Source organism: Leptodactylus fuscus, chromosome 2 (assembly GCF_031893055.1).
Source record: "Leptodactylus fuscus isolate aLepFus1 chromosome 2, aLepFus1.hap2, whole genome shotgun sequence".
Taxonomy (NCBI): Eukaryota; Metazoa; Chordata; class Amphibia; order Anura; family Leptodactylidae; genus Leptodactylus; species Leptodactylus fuscus.
Window position 1 is genome coordinate 100,590,050 of NC_134266.1, and position 23,413 is coordinate 100,613,462.

The window sequence follows — 23,413 nt, forward strand, 5'->3', positions numbered from 1 at the left end:
CCCATCAAAAATTGTCTCAACTTTTCATTTTAAGGTGTCATTGTTTTACAGACTAACTGGCAACAAATAGTTTTTTAGGATAAATATATGGCCAGCTAAAACAGCAGAGAATCTAGGTTGTAAAACAGCTAACTTGTTACATCAGATGTATAGTGTCGTGTTAATATGTCACTTCCCAAAATGCAAAGAATGCAAGGCATTGACTCAACAAGGAATTGCCGCCTGTAGCCCTGGACTACAATATAAGCTGGAAAAGTACAACATAAGTAACGTATGTGCAGCTGAACATATGTGTAAGAATAATGAATATGGTATATTAAAATCCAACATTACCAAACCTTTCCCAACATTATATGTTCGGAGGAATGCTAAACAGGCATTAAAAAGTTTGATTTTTTTTACTTTAAATTTTTTACTTTAAATAAATATTATGAATAAATATTATTATTCATATTATGAGGTTCCCTCATCAATATTATGAACATATTGATGAGGGAACCTCTTTTCCTATACACATATGTAATGTGTCTTAGTTGCACAGTTCTTGAAGCGAATATCTTGTGTCTTCACTTCTTGTATTATATATGCATATAATACTATTTTTTATTTAAATAATGATAAATAGACTCAATTACACTGTGTAGTTATAAGGACTATGATGAAATAAAACCACTTGTTTTTATAATTGAACTTATTTTTTTCTACACAGCCAAACTTTTTCATCTATGAAGGGGTTAAACAGTCTAGGACCCATGCTGATCTCCTTTGTTGGTTGCAGGTTCAGACAGGATTATTTTGTCTTTTGAAAAAGATCCAAGTGCCCTTTTTCATACACCCCCTCCTAAAACCACAACTCAGCCTAACTGGATAATACAAGGGCCTTGGGTCGTTAAGTTCTATTGTAAGGGGTCTTCTGACAGCTGCAACAATAAACCAGATTGGTAGCTCTCAAAATTCCTGCCCCTTTCCACACTCCCCAGCACATACTCTAATAAGCCCCTGTTCAGTGTGTGCTTTAACCAGATCTGCTGATCAATTTTTCACAGAGGTAAGGCATTTTGCTTCCATGGGGCGTAATACAAAACATCAAAGATAAAAAATGACTTGTCATGGTATAGCATTAGACGTCAAGTATGTCTACTTCTGTATTATATTACTGTGTATTATCCTGTACCTGTATTACTATGCTGCTGTAACATACTAAAATTTCCCCACTGTGGGACTATTAAAGGATTATCTTATCTTATCTTATTAGATGTAAGATAAAACAAAGGTTATGTGACCTTACTACTATGTTTTAATCACATCTAGTATTGTAAATTACTGAATCTTATAACCTATATGCCAGATATATATTGTTTTATTAAGCAGTCAAAACAGACATAAAATATAACGTAACATAATATAGTATAGTATAAATCAACTGTAAATACCCATTCTAATTTAAACCGAAACAATACAAGCTTGAGTTTCAAGCCGTCTCAATTACATTTTATAAAAAAAGGTACATAACTGTGTCTCATGTTAAATAATTAGTTCGCTATGCTTTTATACTAAATCAATATCTACTTTAATGTAAGCACACGTATAGTAGAATTAGACCGCCCCGGGGAAATTCTCTGCAGTGTTGTATCTGATGAAAATGTATTTAGAACCACTTGTTACTTTATTATAGGCATAGCTGACTCTGACAATCATAATAGACTTTGCTTTACCTTTTTAATTGGGACATTATTATTATTATTACTATTATTCTGCACATAAATTTGTCTTCAAAACTGAAGTATCAGATTGTGGTGAATGTCCTTACAGCAAGTATAAGGTGGCTATATTCTCTTTCGTTGTTAAATAAGATGTCTCTGAGAACTGTGATTTGTAGCATCTTTTCTTCTCATTGGCATTTGCCATCTAATTCCTGTGTTAGTAATACGTAATATTTTTATTAGCAAAATTCCAATTAAACGTGTCAACTGTTTTAATGAAGATTCACATACGGAACCAGCCACAACACGTGAAAAAACTACACATGAATAATTCATAATTATAAATTTTATTAAAGAATCAACAGCACTAAATAAATACATGCCCCCAAATCAGACCTCTAAATAAATATATATCCCAGGAAAAGAATAAACCATAGGGCCGAAACCAAACCTGGGAAGACCCCACACCAAATCTAAATCACCTAAGAACAGATCCCTTATTAGACTTAAAAAAAAATTGCAACTGTCTAGAATAAAAGCAAGACAAATACATATCCCAGAACAGACCCATAATAACAAAGACCCATATCACCCGCCCACCACAACCACCAAACTAATACAAACCCCAGATCAGATCCCAAAATAAAAACAGACCACAGACTAAATTCAGAACTACCAGGTATAAGATACAGACTCCATGCTATATATGAACAAAGACTGAGATTTCAACCAGCATATAGAACAAGAGCGGTTCAGCTCAGTTTGCTACAGTGTTCTCCATATGGGAAAAATATTTTTAGAACAATGTAGACCAGATTTTTTGTCCAGGCAGGTGTTTACTATTTTTTTACTTTTATATTTCTTCTAGGGAAATGGAGGTGATTCAAATGTTTTATTTATTTTCTTTCTTACTGTAATTATAGGGGTATTCAACCCAGGGGTCTGATCACTTATACAATGCATTGTAAAATTGTGGCACTTGTATATACTGTAGCAGCCTGTAATACAAGTCTATGCCTAGACAAGCCTGGGAGCTTTTAATAGGCTCCTAGCTGTCATGGCAACAGCTAACCCTGGATCTCAATCTATAGGCCGGCGATACACCCCAAAATGGTTCCACTTTATTGGCATTTTAGGAGATTTGCAACAGTGTCATGATGTCCAAAAACAAAACAGTCTAAATCTGTCCTCCAAAAATCACATGACGCTCCTTCTCTTGTGGAGCACAGTTCGGATTGGTTTTTGGACACCATGAAACTTTTGAAAATTGTGCCTGGGATACCCGATTACCAGTTTTTGTAGTGTGTGCCTCTGCTGACACAAGTGGGGTTCAACACAGGCACTGAAATGGTGTATTTCTGGAAAATTTTCCACTTTCACTTTTCATTGTCAGTTGCGCATTAATTTCAGAAAATTAAATTAATTCAACACTCAAGGCTTAAAAATACTCTCTACAACACTTGATAAATCCCTTGAAGCGGTGTAGTTTCCAAAGTGGGGTCACATGTCTGCAGATTCCATTTTACAGGCAATTCAAGAGCTCTGCAAAATTGGCATGTTGTCCAAAAAAACAAACTGTGCTCCCAAAACCAAAATAGCGCTCCTTCCCCTCTGTGCCTTTGGCTATGCCCAAACAGAAGATTATATCTACATATCACATTAAGCATGTTATCCTGGGTAAAACAGTCTCATACATGTGGCATACACTGTTGTTTGAGCACACAGCAGGGCACAGATGTGAAAGAGCACGATATGACTTTTGGAATGCAGATTTAGATGTTTGGTATCTGGACGCCATGTTATGTTTGCAGAGCCTCTAAGGTACCAGTAAAGTGGATTCACCTAGGGAGTGACCCCATTTTGAAAACTGTATCCCTCAAATAATTGATCGTGTGTAATTAGTATCCCAAATGTGAATGCACAACGGATGGTGCAAATTGAATATGTAAGCTGTGTGGAGTACATTGAGTATGCCCAATTCACTACTATATTCCCAGTAGCCCCCATGATTCGCGGGCTCCCTCTGGGGGTCACTTCTGGTGTTTTTTCCCTCATAATCTATAAATCTGGGGTGCTCCCTGATATATGTTCATACAGCTTATACATTCCCTTCTTGCCATTCTAATGATTTGGCGATTTGGATTTTTTTTGTCTTCACACTGTACAAGCTACACTCACCGGCCACTTTATTAGGTACACCTGTCCAACTGCTCGTTAACACTTAATTTCTAATCAGCCAATCACATGGCGGCAACTCAGTGCATTTAGGCATGTAGACATGGTCAAGACAATCTTCTGCAGTTCAAACCGAGCATCAGTATGGGGAAGAAAGGTGATTTGAGTGCCTTTGAACGTGGCATGGTTGTTGGTGCCAGAAGGGCTGGTCTGAGTATTTCAGAAACTGCTGATCTACTGGGATTTTCACGCACAACCATCTCTAGGGTTTACAGAGAATGGTCCGAAAAAGAAAAAACATCCAGTGAGCGGCAGTTCTGTGGGCGGAAATGCGTTGTTGATGCCAGAGGTCAGAGGAGAATGGCCAGACTGGTTCGAGCTGATAGAAAGGCAACAGTGACTCAAATAGCCACCAGTTACAACCAAGGTAGCCAGAAGAGCATCTCTGAACGCACAGTACGTCGAACTTTGAGGCAGATGGGCTACAGCAGCAGAAGACCACACCGGGTGCCACTCCTTTCAGCTAAGAACAGGAAACTGAGGCTACAATTTGCACAAGCTCATCGAAATTGGACAATTGAAGATTGGAAAAACGTTGCCTGGTCTGATGAGTCTCGATTTCTGCTGCGACATTCGGATGGTAGGGTCAGAATTTGGCGTCAACAACATGAAAGCATGGATCCATCCTGCCTTGTATCAACGGTTCAGGCTGGTGGTGGTGTCATGGTGTGGGGAATATTTTCTTGGCACTCTTTGGGCCCCTTGGTACCAATTGAGCATCGTTGCAACGCCAAAGCCTACCTGAGTATTGTTGCTGACCATGTCCATCCCTTTATGACCACAATGTACCCAACATCTGATGGCTACTTTCAGCAGGATAATGCGCCATGTCCAGGGGTGAACCTGCCCCTCTCGCCGCCCGAAGCGAACGACAAAAAGCGCCCCCCCCCCGGGAGAAGGGGGCGTGGCGGAGCGGAGGGGCGGGGATTAGCGAAGGGGGCGGGGCTTAGCGCCGTTCGCCGGCAGAGAGTAGGCCCGGAGACTGCCTGCTCTCTGCCTGAGCGTGAGGGGAGGCTGCCGGAGCAGCGCTGCTTCAGCGGCCTCCCCAATCCACCGCTCCGTGCTAAGCCAGTCCAGGACAGCTTGTCCTGGACTGGCTTAGGTAAGAAAAAATGCCGCCCTCCCTGGGGCCCTGCCATAGCGCCGCCTGAAGCGCTCGCTTCAGGTCGCCTCATGGGAGGTGCGGCGCTGGCCATGTCATAAAGCTGGAATCATCTCAGACTGGTTTCTTGAACATGACAATGAGTTCACTGTACTCCAATGGCCTCCACAGTCACCAGATCTCAATCCAATAGAGCATCTTTGGGATGTGGTGGAACGGGAGATTCGCATCATGGATGTGCAGCCAACAAATCTGCGGCAACTGTGTGATGCCATCATGTCAATATGGACCAAAATCTCTGAGGAATGCTTCCAGCACCTTGTTGAATCTATGCCACGAAGAATTGAGGCAGTTCTGAAGGCAAAAGGGGGTCCAACCCGTTACTAGCATGGTGTACCTAATAAAGTGGCCGGTGAGTGTATATGTTTTTTATTTTTCCAGTGATGTAGCCATATGAGGGCTTGTTGTTATGCAGAAGATATATTTTGTAATTACCTCATTTTTAGGTGCCTATAACTTATTGAATAAATGTTATTAACTCCTTTTTTTGGGGGATAAAAACAAAACAAAACATCAATTCAGGCATTTACCGTTTGCATCTTTTTTTCATGCAACACACAGCATAAGTAACAGGTTACTCTTATTCTGTGGGTTGGTACAATTACAGAGATACCTCATTTATATATTTTTTTTAATGTGTTACTAATTCTGCAGAACAAATACCCAATTTAGAGACATAAATCAATTATTTTTGCGCTGCCATCTTCTGAGAGGCAAAACATTTTTATTTTTCTGTTGACTGAGTTGGTTATAGGCTTTCTTCTATAGGATGATCTGTGCTTTTTATAGTTATTGTTTTGGTTAGAAAAATTATTACTTCTGTCATTTTTTTTTTCTAACGTTCACGGCGTAAGTTAAATAATGTTTCAGTATTATTTTACAGGTTTTTACAAATGTAGTAATACCAAATATGTATTGTTTTTATACATTTTATATAGTAAAGGGGCATTTTTGGGACTTTATTCATTAAATTTTTTTAGCACACTTTACTTTTTTTAGGTCCCTCTAGGGAACCTGAACCAGTGTTGCTCTGATCGCTGATTCAATAGTATACACTGCTATACATGTATGTTGCAGTGTATACAGGAAGTCAGCCTTTAAAAATACATGGACTGACCATCTATCAGAGCAGCAGGATCAACCAGGTATGTGGTGTCCTGGCACCCTGGAGTACTGATAAGTCCTTGGGCTGCTAAAAATACATAATGGCACCTCCGAACTCGCTGTGAGGTGGCTGGGCTGGTGGGGGACATTACCGCAGTGGAACCCTGCAGTCATGCAGTTTGCCTCAGATGCTGCAGTCATGTTTGAGTGAATTAAGGGGTTAAAACCCCACATCAGAGCTCAGTTTCAACCGGGGGTAATGGAGCAGGTTTGTTACGTCTCAGTTATAGCTAACACTTGCTCCATATGCCACCCGCTCATTATCAGCACAGGGAGCCATAGTAAGTCCTTGGTTGTTAAAGGGGCTCTATCAGCAAAATTATGCTGTATGAGCCCCACATATGCATGAATAGCCTTTAAAAAGGCTATTCAGGCACCGCAAATGTTATTTTAAACCTCCCCCCTGTTTTAAAATAAAACCATAAAAACATATTTGTAAATCATACCTTATCGTGCACGGTGGGCGGTCCTCCACGGTCTGATGTCATCTTGCTGTCACGCCTTCCTTTTCTTTCTTCTTCCAGTGACGCCCTCCTGTCCTCGCTCTTCCCCACCCTCATGTTCTTTTCTTCCGGAATGAAGACGTTCATGAGCGTACTGCGCATGTGCAGTATGCTGGAGTAGTTCTAAGGGGTATTTAGAACTACAACAAAAATGGTGCCAACGTGTGCGCAGTAGCGCTCCAGAGGGAGCAATACTACGCAGGCGCGGGATTTGAGCACAACCTGCCAGAGGAACAGAAGATGAAGGCAGGGAAGAGCCAGGACAGGAGGACGTCGCTGGAAGAAGAAAGAAGAGGAAGGCATGACAGCAAGATTACGTTGGACCTTGGAGGACCGCCCACCGTGCACGATAAGGTATGGTTTACAAATATGTTTTTATGGTTTTATTTTAAAACGGGGGGAGGTTTAAAATAACATTAGCGGTGCCTGAATAGCCTTTTTAAAGGCTATTCATGCATATGTGGGGCTGTTACAGCATCCTTTTGCTGATAGCGCCCCTTTAAGAAACTGACAGTCACAACGTACTATTACATCCTGTGTCACTAAAGGGGTTGACATACAGATCAAGCTAAATCTAACAGTGTTTTAATAGTGAAGATCTTTTATGTAGAAGTGCTTTGATTTCATACATGAATCTTTTATGCTAGGGCTACACAACGATTGTGGGCACAACAATCGTCACTTGACCAAAGATCACTGTGTCGCTCATTGACTTTTTCACTGATGTTAGTGAATGGAGTTGCATTGCGACCTGGAGAAAGATGCAACCATGACTGAAGTTGTAAATCGTTCTGTTGCTAGAAGTTGCTGTGCCCTCAGCAAGCATGGAATAAAAAAATAGCAGATGAGGGATCTTTAATTCTTTGGCAAACCAAAAAATTGCAAAGGAAATCTGAAGACAAAACTGATAATACGGTTTCCTGTGGAGTCAGTTTTGTGTCTGCTGCTGGCATTAGTTGTATCCCTAGACATTTTCCCCAACATATAATTTTTGGTCTCATGAGTAGAACAACAAACCTTTTTTTATTAGTTAATAGACAAATGCTAGAAGTTATACATGAAAGGCTCTTCAGTATACATAAAGTGTTTTTTTTTACCAGCTTCCTAATCCCTATTATTATTCAAACATCTACATACTTAACCCATTAACTGCCAAAATTGTTTTGAATAATATGGGAACTGCACTATTAAAATGTCCTCATGTGCGCAAGGCAATACATGCACGTGATCAGTTTAGGTTTCCTATCACAGGCGACATCCTGCTGGAGCACGTAAATGTCCTGTTTCTATTCCTCAATGACAGATGACGTTCATAGGCGGGTTAAAGTACCCAATCCCCAATTGAGGATCATGGCAGTTAATGAGTTAAAGAAGTATCCCTATTAATTACATTTAGCTCCTATCCACAGGATATGGAATTCGTGTCAGATACTGGATTTCCCATAGCTCCCAACCATCCCAGATCTGGCAGCACAGTACTGATTTTACACTGCTGTCCCACCGTCCCAGAAGGCTTACAGCTTGTCCTGCTATGCCCCTGACGTGTTTTGTTCGTTAACAAACTTTGCCCCAATCCAACAGCTCTTATCCTAGGGTAAAGGCTAAATATTATACTTGGTACGGACCTTCTGACGTCAGATGGTCACATTGTATTCTCTAGGCACATGATTGGGTAGATGTGTCTTTGCTTGTAAGAAGATCCTTCCACATGAAGAAAAGTTGCACCCCTTGCAGTGGAGGAATGTGAAAAGTTGTGGGGTGCAGGGAGTACTATGTGTGTGGGGGGAGATGTGGGGTACAGGGTGTACTGTATGGGAGAAAGCGATGTAGGTTGCATGGGTGTACTTTATTGGGAGAGATGTGGGGTGCATGGGTATACTATGTGGGGTGCAGGGTGTACTGTGTGGGGGGAGAGATGTGGGGTGCAGGGTATACAGCGTAGGGAGAGAGATGTGGGATGCAGGTTGTAGTGTATGGGGGAGAGATGTGGGGTGCAGGGTTAACAGTGGGGGGGGAGTGATGTGTGGTGCAGAGTGTAGCGTAAGAAGGAGTTATGGGGTGTAAGGTGTGACAGGAGTTTTTTCAGGTTCTTGAAAAATATAAACAGTGCACCTAAAAAATAACATGGAGCTGCTCTCACCTGATGTCCAAAGGAATAGCTTATACCAGGACAGATTAGGCTAACTTCACAAGGGCATATTGGTATTCATCTGTAATATGGATCTAAAATCTGAATTTATAATAAAACAGGATGCTTCAGTATTTCATCAGGGTTTCATAACGTATATTATATAGCGTTCAATGTCATAATACATTGTAAAGAGCTTTTATCGAATTTATGCATTTTATGACTGAAAATCCTGTGTTGAAGAGGATGCTACAGACCTATAACAGAAAGTGTAGGTCTACACAGGACTGAAACACTACAGAATGTTGGTGCACAAACTCTGCCGCATTGTACAAGAGCTGAAGTGGAGAAGATACTAAGAAATCTCATCCACACATTGTAGAAAATATCTGCATAGAATGACCTGTGGTAGATACATTATAGATTGTAAGCCCTTGAGGGCATGATCCTCTATCCCACTGTGCCAGTTGGTCACTGTTAGTATTTTATTTGTTTTGTATATTTTGTGTACCATATGTAAAGCAAAATTGATTTAATGGTGCTCTATAAATAAACCCGGACCATAAGACACGCCTAGGAGAAAAATAGAAAAAAAAACAAAAACGTGGGAATTTGCTGATGACACTGTTATAGCAGAGATCTGCTGTTGGAGGGCCACTTTTTGTGCAACAATCTTGTATGTGGACAGCAGTTTTCTACTGCCTCTAATTGAGGTCACATACCCTAGACGCCACTGCTGGGGCCTGTTATTGGGCTTCAGCGGTCATGTGGATTACTCCTTTTACTCTCATGCACATAATTTATACAGCATATTGGTTTACTTCTTTCTCCCACACAGTCTTTTGACACCAGTGACTAAAGCCAAACTAGGCAGCGCCATTCTCTCTGATCACTCCCCAGTAACTTGCTCTGTCAAACTCTTATATCCCCATTCACGACTCCTGGAGACTTAACAAATCACTCTTGCTTGATGCTCAGTGCATGTTTGACCTCCAACAATCCATCACCAATTTTGATTGAGACCACTCTCACAACACCAATACCTCTCCTGTTCAATGGGGGGGGGGGGGCCTTGAAATATGTCCTGAATGGAATCCTAATAAAAAATGAGTTAAGAGGGAGGAAGATGCAAAACTCAAAACTCTTTTACAATCTTTAGCGACTCTGGAGGCCAAACATAAACAATCTCTCCACTCTTGTCGCCTTGACTGCCACTCACCACTTGAGCATAATCAACAGCGACTTCGCCAATTGGGACAACGTTCCTTTTACGAATGGAGTAACAAGGCAGGCCGTTTCCTAGTGCATGCTGTTTGAGAGCGTCACTTGGCCTCCCATGTCCTGCCCATCAACCAACCCTCTGGCAAAATCTCTCATCCTACTCCTAACATTGTCTCGGCCTTCTGTGACTGTTATGATTTCCTTTATAACCTACCCATGCCCCACACCTCAAACCAAAAACCTGACCCACTGCTCCCCCTATCACAATGTATGACCAATACAGCTCTTCCTTCCCTTCCTCTAGACAAGCTATCCCACCTAGACTTCACCCTACAGGAACTGAAACAGTGAATTTCTAGCCTAGCAAAAGCCCATTGGATGGTTACATGGCTTAATCCTACAAATCCCTTAAGTCTGAACTTTCCCCTTTTATGCTGAATTCCTTCAATGAGGTGTCACCTGATATACTATTTCCCTTATGTTTCCTTCATGCTCACATTACCGTTACATTTAAGGAGGATAAAGACCCTCGCTTATGCCATAATTATAGGCCAATCTCACTAATGAAAACAAATGCAAAACGATTTGTTAAACTAATAACTAGAGATGAGCGAGTGCTATTCGAAACTCCAGGAATGAATGGACATAGCAAAGTCTGCATCCTGGCTGCTTCCATTCATTCCTATGGGTGCGTGCTATTCGAAACGACCGTTTCGAATAGTATTCACTCATCTCTACTAATAACCAATAATTAGGACCCCCCATGACTGACTTAGTACACCCTGACCATGTTGGCTTCATCCCACAGAATGAGGCTAGGGACACACCATGAAGGCTTTCTCTGCTATTCATCATGCCCAGCACTCAAAGAAGCCAATGATGCTACTCTCTCTGGATGTCGAGAAGGCCTTCGATAGGGTGTTTCCTTAAAGCACCCCTAGCTCAAATAGGCATCGACCTAGTCATACTATCTCATATTCACTTTTTTTTAAAAATGTAGATTGTGAGCCCCATATAGGGCTCACAATCTACATTTTTCCCTATCAGTATGTCTTTGGAGTATGGGAGGAAATCCACACAAACATGGGGAGAACATACAAACTCCTTGCAGATGTTGTCCTTTGGCAGGATTCAAACCCAGAACTCCAGCGCTGCAAGGCTGCAGTGCTAACCAGAGAGCCACCATGTTGCCCCTCCGTATTCACGTCCTGTACTGCTCTCCTCAGGCCCAAATATAGATGAATGGTACACTGTCTCCACCCTTGTTTATCCAGAATAGCGCCCACCAATGATGCTCTCCATCTGCATTCCTTTACACTCTTGTAATGGAGCATCTCTTGGTTGCCATTAGGCACAATTCAAACCACAGTGTCTATGCGTCAGCTTTCACCTCAGAATTCCAGCATTTGCCTATGACATCCTGCTCTTCATAACCCAGCCTCTAACAACGCTCCCTTCCCTCCTCTGTGAAATTACTACATACAACTTTTCTTAGTAATTATAAAACTAACCTTTCCAAAATTATTTAGCTTCGGTCACTGCAAGCATCTTAGATTGACACCACTCAACCCATTCTAAACTCTGGGTTGCCTGGAAAAGTCCCTGGCTCTTCTTCTCCTACCTCCCTCCTGTAGCTCCATAGATGTCACTGGTCAGTCAAGGATTCACATGAGCTTACCTAGGATACTCACCAAGTTCTCAAGATGTGTACACTGCATTGCTATGTCAACTACCTGTTCACAAACGATGGCCCATTGACCCCTTTCATGAGCAACCCAGATTTCCCGTCAGCACTTCACTCCCCTTTACTCACTCACCCTCCTAATTGGCCAACCCTAGATTTTGCCAAGTAACTTTCTCAACCTCCTTGATCTCCTAAACTGATTTGATTCCGAATGAGCTGCTTCACTGTATTCGGCAGTTAGTATCCTGCTGAATGCAGCAACAATGGCAATTGTTCCTGTGCTGCAGTTAGGATGAATAACACATCCCTGTATGATGCATTCCCTTAATCTGGTGGGTCACCGCTTTATCCACCTTTATAGAGGCTTAATAGAGGGGCTCTTCATGGCCAGAAAAGTCTCTGTGCATTTCAATCATTCTAAGGTTGCAAAAAAACACCCTGCTCGATTTGCAGGAACAAAACAGTCTGCTTTTGTCTCCACCTTATCTGTGACATATCAACTCGGTGCCACTGACGCTAGGTTCACACCTGCATTCAGGGTCTCCGTTCTATGGTTTCCGTCTTCTGCATGCCAGAAGACGGAAACCATAGACCGGGTCCGGCCGTGAGCGGCGGTGAGCGTTTTAGGCTCTCCGCCGCGAAACCGTTTTTTTTAATCCGGGCACAGAGTACTGCATGTCTGACTCTGTGTCCGGATTATAAAACTCGGTTTCGCGGCGGAGAGCATAAAACGCTCACCGCCGCTCACGGCCGGACAGCTTTCTCACCCATTCAAATGAATGGGTGAGAAAGCCTCCTGCAGGTTTCCGTCTCCTGCCTCTGTTTTGTGCAGGAAACGGAAACCTGAAGTACGGAGTGCCGGCGCAGATGTGAACGAGCCCTATGGGGTTTTCCAGGCAAAAAAAAAAAAAACGTTTTTCAACAAAGGTCAGTTATTTCTATTAATAGGTTCCAAATACCTCATATGTTTCCATAATGAGCTTTCTAGTTGTAGGGCTATAGAGTTAGATCCTCCACCCTGAGTGCAGGGGAGCATTTGTGTCAGAAAGAAGTAGAAATAAATTGTGATGGTGAATCACTAATAGGGTTAAAAGCTAGAAACCTTTATTATCAACAAAAGTTAAAAAGGGGGTATAGTTCCCATGTTAACAACCAAACAAATCGTACAAAAATTGCACCTTAAGTTTGGTATATATACATTTGTGTCAGCAGTGGTCCTGTAACTGAACCAGGGTCACTGTTTCACTCATGTTAAATATAAAAAGCCTCTCTTCAACTGGCGTGTCCACCAGGGTGCAAAGACAAATCACCCCTGGAAACGTCAGGAGAGAGGCTTGTCTCACCATTCTGACTGAATAAACGGCGGACCTGCATCCCCAAACCTTGCCTTGATGTCCGTGGAGAGGCGTGTGTACCCAGTCCAATTAAAGTGGAGGGGCTAGATTGCTAGTAGAGTTCTGTTCCGTTCTTAGGTATGGAGTTAACACCTAGAAAATAAAATGATGAGCTTTACAGTAGGTAGATGGTTATAGTCAAGCACCTTCATTCTGGCGATTCTATATAAGACAGAGAAGTAAGATGTGTATATGTAATGTGACGAAGTCATCCACAGGCTCCAACTGCAAATCCAACCACAATACTAGTAGTATATGGGGTAAATACATTGATATTGTAAACAGTGTTCGGGAAAATACTTTCGGAAAGTATTTTAAATCCAAAATACTTATGACTGAAGTATTTTAAATACAAATACTAAATACTTTCATCCCAAATAGAGATGAGCGAGTACTGTTCTGATCAGCCGATCCGAACAGCACGCTCGCATAGAAATGAATGGACGTAGCCGGCACGCGGGCGGTGAAGCGGCCGGCCGCTGTCAAAGCGGAAGTACCAGGTGCATCCATTCAATTCTATGGAGTGTGCTGTTCGGATCGTTCAAAAATACTAAAATACTTGAAAATGTAAACAAAAAATTTAAAAAATGGAACAATTGAACACAGGCTAAAAGAAGCGAATTTACTGTATTTCATGACAATCATGCAGTAATATATTCCTGATCGGATACTTTTAAAAAATAAACAAGTAAATAACATGTTAAAAACGTAGAAATTGTTTATGGTAGCAGTAGCAGCCTGTTGCCATACAGGCCCAAAGCTTGTGCTAGCAGTAACAGGCTATTACTACTACCACAGGCTTTGGGCCTATATGGTAATATCCCAGACCACGTGACGTCTGGGATATTATCATATAGGCCTGAAGCCGGCTAGGATTAACATGAACACAAACAGAATGTCATGCATTTTCCCCCCTCGGCTTATACTCGAGTCAATAAGTTTTCCTTGTTTTTTTGCGAAGATTGCCGAACGTACTGCGCATGCGCGAAATTGCGGTGCCCGCACTATGGCTGGGACCGCAATTTCGCGGTCCCATGCGAAGTACGTTCGGCAATCTTCGCCGAACAGAGAGCATACTGCGCAGGCGTCCGACAGACGTTGAAGAAGCAAGGGGAGGATACAGAAGACCAGAGAGGCGGCGCTGCGGTCGGTTTTCGAGCTGCAATGGGGACGCCCCCATCGCTGCGAGAGAACTAATTAGCATACCGGTACAAACCGGTATTTTGAACGAACGGCGCGGCGGAGAGCACTTCCACAGGTAAGAGACAAATAGCCTTTTTAAAGGCTATTCCGACGTGGTAACTAGAAAAAAAAGTGTTTTAGTGGTAGAATCCCTTTAAATACTCCCGAACACTGATTGTAAACTACACCAATTATGCCACCCATATTCAATGCATATATCCCATCACACATACTCTTGCAGTCCACTAAAAGGGATAGGCAGCCCTAGTGGATAATTGTGGTCTCATAGACATGGTGCTCAGATATATGCATAGAATAATCAGTCACAAACTGTTAGAGCAAAGTTAACATAGAGAGCATAAAGAGAGACAACGATGGATGCTAACTAAAACATCCAAAATACAGATGGATACATAGTCTGGAGTTCAAACATCCACCTTGTCTTCCTCTGCAAGACTTTTCTATCACAGTCGCCGTCTCAAAGAGGGAAAGAGACATGGTCGATTCCCATGAACTTAACTATAGTTCAATCTCCTCCATGTATTTCATTCACATGTTTGGCTACTGGTGTCTCCTTTTTATGTAGGATATCGCCATGATGATCACCTATTTGACTACGGAGCTCCCGTCATGTTTTACTTACATATTCTTTGCCACATGCACATGTCATCTTATACGAGGGGGGACCGAAAAGTTTCCAGAATGAGGCTGCTGCGCGCGCAGTTTTCGTAGTACACGGTTCTGCAATTAGTTATTTGTTCAACCACGCCTTCTCAGTCATTATGCCAAGCGGTATTGATTCCGGAAGGTTTTGTCTACCCGCAGTGAATTTTCTTGCAAGAGCTGTTTTGTCCAGCCGTCGTTTTTCTTCATGGAGAAGTTTTATGAGCAGCGCGCGGCTGTGAAGTTTTGCTTTCTGCTCGGGAAAAAAGCATCGGAAACCATTCAAATGTTGAAGACTGGGGGCCACACGGTGGCTCAGTGGTTAGCACTGCAGCCTTGCAGTGCTGGAGTCCTGGTGTTCAAATCCCACCAAGGGCCAAAAACCATCTGCAAGGAGTTTGTATGTTCTCCCCGTGTTTGCATGGATTTCCATCCCATATTCCAAAAAAGACATACTGATGGGGAAAAATGTACATTGTGAGCTCTATATGGGGCTCACAATCTACATTTAAAAAAAAAAATGGTGAAATGTCAATTGATGATCAACTGCGTTCTGGACATCCATCAACTTCCTGAACGGACGAAAATGTCCAAAAAATCAACGAGCTCGTGCGTGAAGAATGACGACGAACCATTGGGGAACTCGAAGAGTTGTCTGGAGTGAGTTGGAGCTTGATTCAGCGCATTTTACTGGAGGATTTGGGCATGTCACGGGTCGCTGCAAAGTTTGTGCCGCGGCTCTTGACTGATCAACAGAAAGAGTGTCGCATCGAAACATGCCGTGCCATGAAAGAACATGCCGAAACCGACCCAGAATTTTTTTCTAAAATTATTACTGGAGATGAGTCTTGGTGACCCGGAAACCAAACAACAATCAAGCCACTGGAAGACGCCATCCTTGCCCCGTGCCAAAAAGGCTTGTCAAGTGAAGTCCAATGTGAAGACAATGATCATTTGTTTTTTCGATGCAAAAGGGATTGTGCACTCGGAATTCGTTTCAACAGGTCAGACCGTCAACCAGGTTTTCTACTTGGGGGTTCTCAAGAGGTTGCACAACAGTGTGCGGCGAAAAAGGCCCAAAATGTTTCAGTCTGGTGATTGGTTTTTCCACCACGACAATGCCCCATCTCATATCGCCATCTCGGTGACCACTTTCATGGCAAGAAACGGCATGGCTGTCTTGCCCCACCCACTCTATTCACCCGATATGGCTCCCAGTGACTTTTTTTATTCCCACGAATGAAGAGGAACCTCAAGGGGAAGCATTTCGCTGACGTGGAGAAGATGAAGAGGAAAACGACGGAAGCGCTTGCACACATCAAAGTAGATGAGTTTAAAAAATGTTTTGAACAATGGCAGATGAGATTTGACAAGTGTATTGCTGCTACAGGAGAGTACTTTGAAGGAGATTGAAAGAATTTTGTACAAAGAAATAAATACAGGCTTCAAAAACATACTTTTCTGGAAACTTTTGGGTACCCCCTCGTAGTTAACACCTGTTGTTCTATAATTGATTAGATGTTTGATATTATAGGTTTTACCTTTTACGTGAGATAGGAACAGGCCACACAGCTGCTACATCCAGTAATTTTTCTATCCAACCGTGTGATAGCTTTCTGTTCGACATAGTAGCTGTGGACAATTTATTCTCAGATGTATCTCCCTCTTTCATAGGTGATAGAGGGCTGAGGACCCACTATTTTTGCCACATCGGGGTCCATTAGAAGAATGTTCCAATGTTCTGTCGAACCCATGCGGCTCCATTGTTTAATGTTGTAACACGTCTTGTGACCTTTGTATTGTCCTCTGTGGAATTATCCACTGTCAGTAATTCACTCCGATTCCTACCAAAGGCATTCTGATATGCCTCTCTTAGGACTGAGTCAGGGTACCATCGTTCATGGAATCTCTGTCTTAATTCCCCAGATCTCCTGACAAAATCAACCATCTCGGAGCAGTTTCTCCTTAACCTCAGATATTGTCCCCTGGGTATTCCTGTCCTGAGTGGGTGGCTACTCTCCCACCTCAGGTGGGAATTGCTAGCAGTAGTTTTTCTGTATATGTCTGTCATCACCTCACCATTCTCATTTCTGCTGATACAGACATCCAGAAATGGAAGGGGCTTTCTGTCACATTCAAACGTAAACCCAAGACTGATACTCTTCATATTGAGCCATACAAAACTCCTGAAAGCATTCTCAGTACCCCTCCAGATAACGAGGATTTCATCTATGTATCTAGCCCACATTTCAATTTTTTCCACATTCTCTGGGCCTCTCTCACCAAAGATCATGGTGGCCTCCCACCAGCCCAGGAGCAAATTAGCATAGGTGGGCGCGTATGCATTAGTACAAAGTTGAGTAAATTAATAGTAAAATAAGACCCTCTCATCTGGAGGTAGTGCCACTCTCAGTCTAGACTTCTGCTGAATGAACAAGTTAAGGGCTTCAAGTCAATGCTAGCCAATAGACAGTTCTCATCCATAATGATGCCTTCCAATCATTTAAGCAGGTCCGTGGTGTCCCTAGTGTATGAAGGCAATGCCACCACAAATGGTCTAAGAACTTGGTCAATGTATCTCCCCACTCTCAACTCACATTGCCAATGCCGCAAACAATGAGCCTGCCTTTGAGGTGGAAAGCCCTTTGTGAATTTTTGGAAGACCATAGTACTTAGCCATTATAGGATGTTTAGGGAGTAAATACTCAAACTCAACCATATCAGCCAATGCCCCCTCTTTGGCTTCCATGAGTAGTTGTCTCAATCCCACCATATATTCCCTGGTGGGATTACTTGATATTACTTCATAGACAACCCCTTTAAACAAGATGGAGTGTCTGTGTGAACAGCAAAAGACGGTGAACAATATTGCATGCAGCACACCACAGGGACAATGTGTTACATCTGGATACATCATTGGAGGCTCATGAGGGTAGTGTGTCAGCTTCTCTAGCCTTTTGAATAAGCCACCAAATTTGTCAACAGAGATAATAGTGGCATCAGCGATGTGATCCTTCTATTGTATATCTTACAGGAAACTCACTGAATTCAAGAAGGGACGAAAGAAGGAAGGTTCCACTTGTTAGTTAACGTCTTTGGCCTGCGTTGATGAAGGAAAGGGATCTAGGTTAGGATCTTTATGGTGGAGGAACTAGGTTTCTTAGCCTGGAAGAGGAGAAGGAATAAGACTCTTCCATGCATGCAGAGTGGGGCCCTTGATATGTCACACCCCTATTTGTGACTCTTATTTCTTCCAAGATGATGATGACCATGCTGGCCAAGAACATCAACCATGGCAGGTCCCAGGATCCGCTTATAAACTAGCAAGCATGGCAGGCTATATGCTCCTCTGCTTACACAGTGACAAGCATACAGTGTCTCGCAAAAGTATTCATGTTCTTTGAACTTTTTTTGTTAAATGTAGATTGTGAGCCCCATATAGGGATCACAATGTACATTTTTCCCTATCAGTATGTCTTTTTTTTTTGGAATATGGGCTGGAAATCCATGCAAACACGGGGAGAACATACAAACTCCTTGCAGATGGTTTTTTTGCCCTTGGTGGGATTTGAACACCAGGACTCCAGCGCTGCAGGGCTGCAGTGCTAACCACTGAGCCACCGTGTGGCCCCCCTGTTCCTTGAACTTTTTGACATTTTATCACCATACAACTACAAACTTCAATTTATTTTATTGAGATTTTAAATTTTATCGGTGATCTGCAGGGGACCCAGTCGTATAACTCCTTTAACTCTAGTAGAGGGGCTGCAGTTGTCAGTTGATCTTCCTGACTACAGTGGGATCATTTGGATCCACACTTTATACCTGGGCAATGCTGGATACTTTTACTAGGCTTTAAAAAAAATTATTGACAAGAAAATCCTGAAGCATGCAGCTTATTACCTGTAAATAGTTTTCACATACAACGCAATGTATTGAGGTCTTTCTACTCATAATATTGTGAATGAGCATTTCGCTTTTGTGAGTTTTCTATTTAATGTACTTAATTTTTTTGTAATAATTTTTGTACACTAGCCAGAAATTGCTGAGGAAAACAATCCCTGTCCAAATAGTAAAAAAGTGGGGGGTTTTGAATTATTTTCCGAATATTTATAGTCTATTATTTTTCTCTATATCAATAGTCTTATTTTTCTTTTTTTTATTTATCTTTTTTTATTTATTTAATAGTCTTAATTTTGACCATCTTAAAAGTTTTATTTCTTTACTTATTCCAGTACTACAGGCTTTCTACCACAATGTACCTGTTAGTGGCTATTTCTCTTTCGTTGGTGGCCCTAAGCATGGCTCCTCCACCACCTGAAACTAGAAGACATAGCTCTGAAAGGTTCCAACCTATTGAGAGCATCTCCTATGAAAACTTTGACCTGGATAATTATGACCCCAGTCTGGATAACTATGGAGAGTCTATTGACCTAAACAACTATGAAGACATATACTATTCTGAGCCTGAGCCTGAGGTAAGCAAAACTTCCACATAAATACAATTCATGAATATTAGTTTTACTATGGATATCTTATATTTCATTCAACAGTCAACTAAAAGCATAGTACTAGGAAAAACAAGTAGAGGTGTATGTACTGTATAGATGATGAATTGTGATAGATAAATGTATAGTGCAAGAAAGATAGATGTTCAGCAGATAACTAAAGGCTGACAACTAAAGATGGATCATTAGATGAAGAAATGGGAGGAGGGATAAAATCTTTGCTTGAGAAGTCTCAGATCTTGCATCTTGCAGCAGGTTTGTCAGAATACTTATTTCTCAGAGGTTGATGAGAGAAGGAGTGTGGAGGAAGGGTGGTGGGGAAGGGGGGGGTTGAAACGATCTCTCAGGGCTGAGCTTTCATCAGAGCTTGTTTGTGAGCATCTGCCATGACAGACGGATCAGGGCAAGAAGCTACAAGCCAGAGAGAGCAGAAACCTGTCACAGGCAAATGAATCCAGGGAATACGGAAATGCACATGAAAGAAACAGAAAAAAACAATGGACAGGGAAGAAAGGGAAAACAAAGTGTTAGATGAGTATGCTACAGTAGAGGTGTATGCAACAGCGATGTACGAAAGGACAAAGTGTGTTAATTGCCTCATTTTTTATATATATTTACCTGTGGTAAAGGGTTGTCTACAAAGAAACTTGATTCAAAGCATCCATACTTTCTGCTGCATGCGGCCTCCCCAGAATGGAACTCTAAATAGATATATGGTAATCTGTCTATATTGTTTGTGGAAAACACGGCACAGGGGGAAAAAAAGGCCCCTTACGTGTTTCAGCTGTCATGCAAGAGATTACTAAAGCCCAATTTGTCCATTTCAGTAGATGAAAGGTCATAAATCTGATATGCAGATGCTGTGAAGAGTAGTTAATTGACAACAGATCGGCCATGATGGAAATTTCTAGCTAGGTGCTAGCCAAAAATACTGATGTTTGATATAATTCGCTGTTTTGGCCAGTCATCATTAATTGTGCTTTTTTGTTTGTTTGTTTACCATACAAACCACCCCCCAATGAGACAGTTTTAATCTCAATGGTGAGATTGGTAGTATGAACAATTCCATCTTTAATCATGACGCAGGGAATAGGAATATAGTTCCCCTCCATTTACCATAATGGGAGACCATCCTACAAATATATAATGTCGCACACCCAACTCAAAGGCCATGACCACATGATGGATTTAAAATTGTCCTATCTGGTCGATTTATTTAGCATCATAAATATATATCACAGTAAACAGACGAATAACATTCCTCCATAAAATGGGCGGTATATTAATATACTATTAAATAAATAAGTGTAAACCTAAACAATTATAAAAAGTGCAATAAAATTATTTCCACATAGGCAAGAGGTACCCCACAATTATCAAGGAGCAAAACCCCACCTCAGACCGGGGAACTTCCCAGGACTTATCACTCAACCTCCAGATCCTCATACCTCAGATGAGATCCTACAAACCACCACTAAGCCTCTCACCCATACCAACCCCAGCCAACAACCACAAATTAATAAACAACAGTAAAAATGGGTGGGTGGACGGGCTGCTGCTTCTTCTAACTAAGACTATAACTTTTAGTGACCCCTGTCACTTCTGACCCTTCACCTAATTTTCCCACACAAACTCCTCTTCTCTTTCATCCCTTTGTTCCCTAATCCTATCCCCTATCATACAGGCCCCATCCCTTAGTGTCTGGGGCCTTTTCTTGGCAGCTGTTTGAAATTAATTTGTATGGCCATCTTAAGGCCAAGTGATTTGATGTACAGTCATTATTATATTTTGCTATTAATTGCAATGCTGTGATGTACTATATTAAGATTACTTTTGTGTTGTACCTCAGGACCCAAGGAATTAATGGGAATGGAGGAAAAGCATATCCCATCTCCCACTCCTGAGACAATGCACTTATCCCCGCTGTTTGTTCTTGAAAATTTAGAGAGAAAAATGTTTTGGTTTGTGCATTTTAGAGTGCCCCATCTCTTTGTGAGATCTTAAAAGATCTCTCAGTTTAGAACTAGAGATGAGCGAGTAGTGTTCGATCGAATACTACGGTATTCGAAATACTCGTACTCGATCGAACACTACTAGCTGTTCGAAGTTTAAGGTTCGATGCAGAACGAGCGTTGATTGGCAGAATGCTATACATTCTGCCAATCAACGCTGGTTCTTCTCTTACCTTTAGAAGTCTTCTCCGTGCAGCGTCCCCGCGGCGTCTTCCGGCTGGAATTCACTTTGCCTAGGCATCCAGTCTAGGCAGAGCCGACTGCGCATGCGCGGGCATGCCCTTGCATGCGCAGTCGGCTCTGCCTAGGCCCCGATGCCCAGGCAGAGTGAATTCCAGCCGGAAGACGCCGTGGGGGCGCTGTGCCGGGCGAAGACTTCAAGGGGAATCCAGCCCGACCGTCACTCGTGGACTTGGTAAGTATAATTTCATCGAATTTTGTGTACCCCTGAAACGAGCATTTCCCCCCCTAGACTATAATGGGGTTCGAAATCCGTTCGAACAGCCGAACAGTGTGCGGCTGTTCGAATCGGATTTCGAACCTCGGACATTTTAGTGTTCGCTCATCTCTATTTAGAACCCAATTCCCTGGGTCCACTCTACAGTGGCTCAAGAAATCTGCTTGGAAATTCTATTCTCCTCTTAGATGAATTGCTGAGAGGGAACACACATTCTTCTCTGACCAACAAAAAATCTTCATTGACAGATGTTGGAGGTGAGGATACCTTGTACCCCCTTGATGTTGCAGGAATGTTATATCATTATAGTGCTGTCTGATAATATTCTCAGATTACAGTCTTTTAGTCAGTTGACCAAAACCTGTAGGGTTTCTCAGAACGCCCTTAATTCGTGGTTATTCGTTGATCCTCTTCTAATGTAAAGAGGCCATTTCCCTTGGACAAAGTCTCCCTAAACTACCGCACCCCATGTCCACTGACTTGAGTCTGTGGAAATAAGGGTCCCAGCTGACTCTTTAAGTTTGAAGATTTTGTCCACCACTGGAGAGGTACTCTAGCTTCTGACAAGATTATAATTTTCTTGTCTAGTGAAGAATGCCTTTTTATCCCAAGAGGAGAGGACTAGCTGCTGCAAATATTTAAAATGAAACTGACTCCATGGCATTAATTTTATTAGCGCCAGTATTTTTATGGCATCTCTTAAGGAGCAATTTTGTCTTCTTGAGAGCAATTGTAATTTATGGAATGACGTTTAAATGACGTCTAAAGGGAAAAAATCTTGGAGGACTCTTAGCAATATTATCCAATTCTGGGGCATTAGATTGAATTTGTCACTGTTTAGAATGCAAACCAGGTCTTGTAGCAGAGTTTGGACACATTCTAGGTGGTTTATTAATGTTATCTGATAGTCTGCTATCGGAAGGTTTTCCTCTTCAAAATATGACATAATTTCAAAAACTAGTATCGTGAAGACTCTCGGGGCAGAAGACAGCGAAACTGAAAGTGAAGTAAGGCTATTTCTGTCTGAACCAAAAATCTCAAATATCTGTGATATTTTGGATGGACCAGATGTGATAATGTGCATCCTTTAGGTCAAATGAGGACAGAAAAAAACACTAGTACGGGAGTGGAAGGGGGGACTTTTAACTGCCCTGTGTTCCTGTACCTACAGAGGTCAAGAGGCAAGAACCTCTTGTAACAGCAAAGGGACCATGCTTGAGTACATTAGTGAAGCCAGCAATTGACGGCTTTACTACTGTCAATAGGTGGACTGTGGAGGAAGTACTTCAGGTGCTCCCCTGCAGAACACTGGGTACTGCCATATCCATCTTCACTCAACGCACTGCAGGAATTTTAAGGTAGCCAACTGGAAAAATTCTGCAGGTAGCATTTTTTCA

General features: G+C 42.0%; 1 protein-coding gene across 1 annotated transcript in view; it reads left to right on the forward strand.

Annotated features, from left to right (window-relative positions):
- The first annotated feature begins 980 nt into the window (after positions 1 to 980).
- The window catches only part of OPTC (opticin), an 89,832-nt gene continuing 67,399 nt past the window's right edge, over positions 981 to 23,413 (forward strand). Inside the window, exons 1-2 of the mRNA XM_075264349.1 lie at positions 981 to 1,048; positions 19,283 to 19,517. Coding sequence (XP_075120450.1) covers positions 19,296 to 19,517 — 222 coding nt within the window. The 5' untranslated portion in view covers positions 981 to 1,048; positions 19,283 to 19,295. The remainder of the gene's footprint in view (positions 1,049 to 19,282; positions 19,518 to 23,413) is intronic.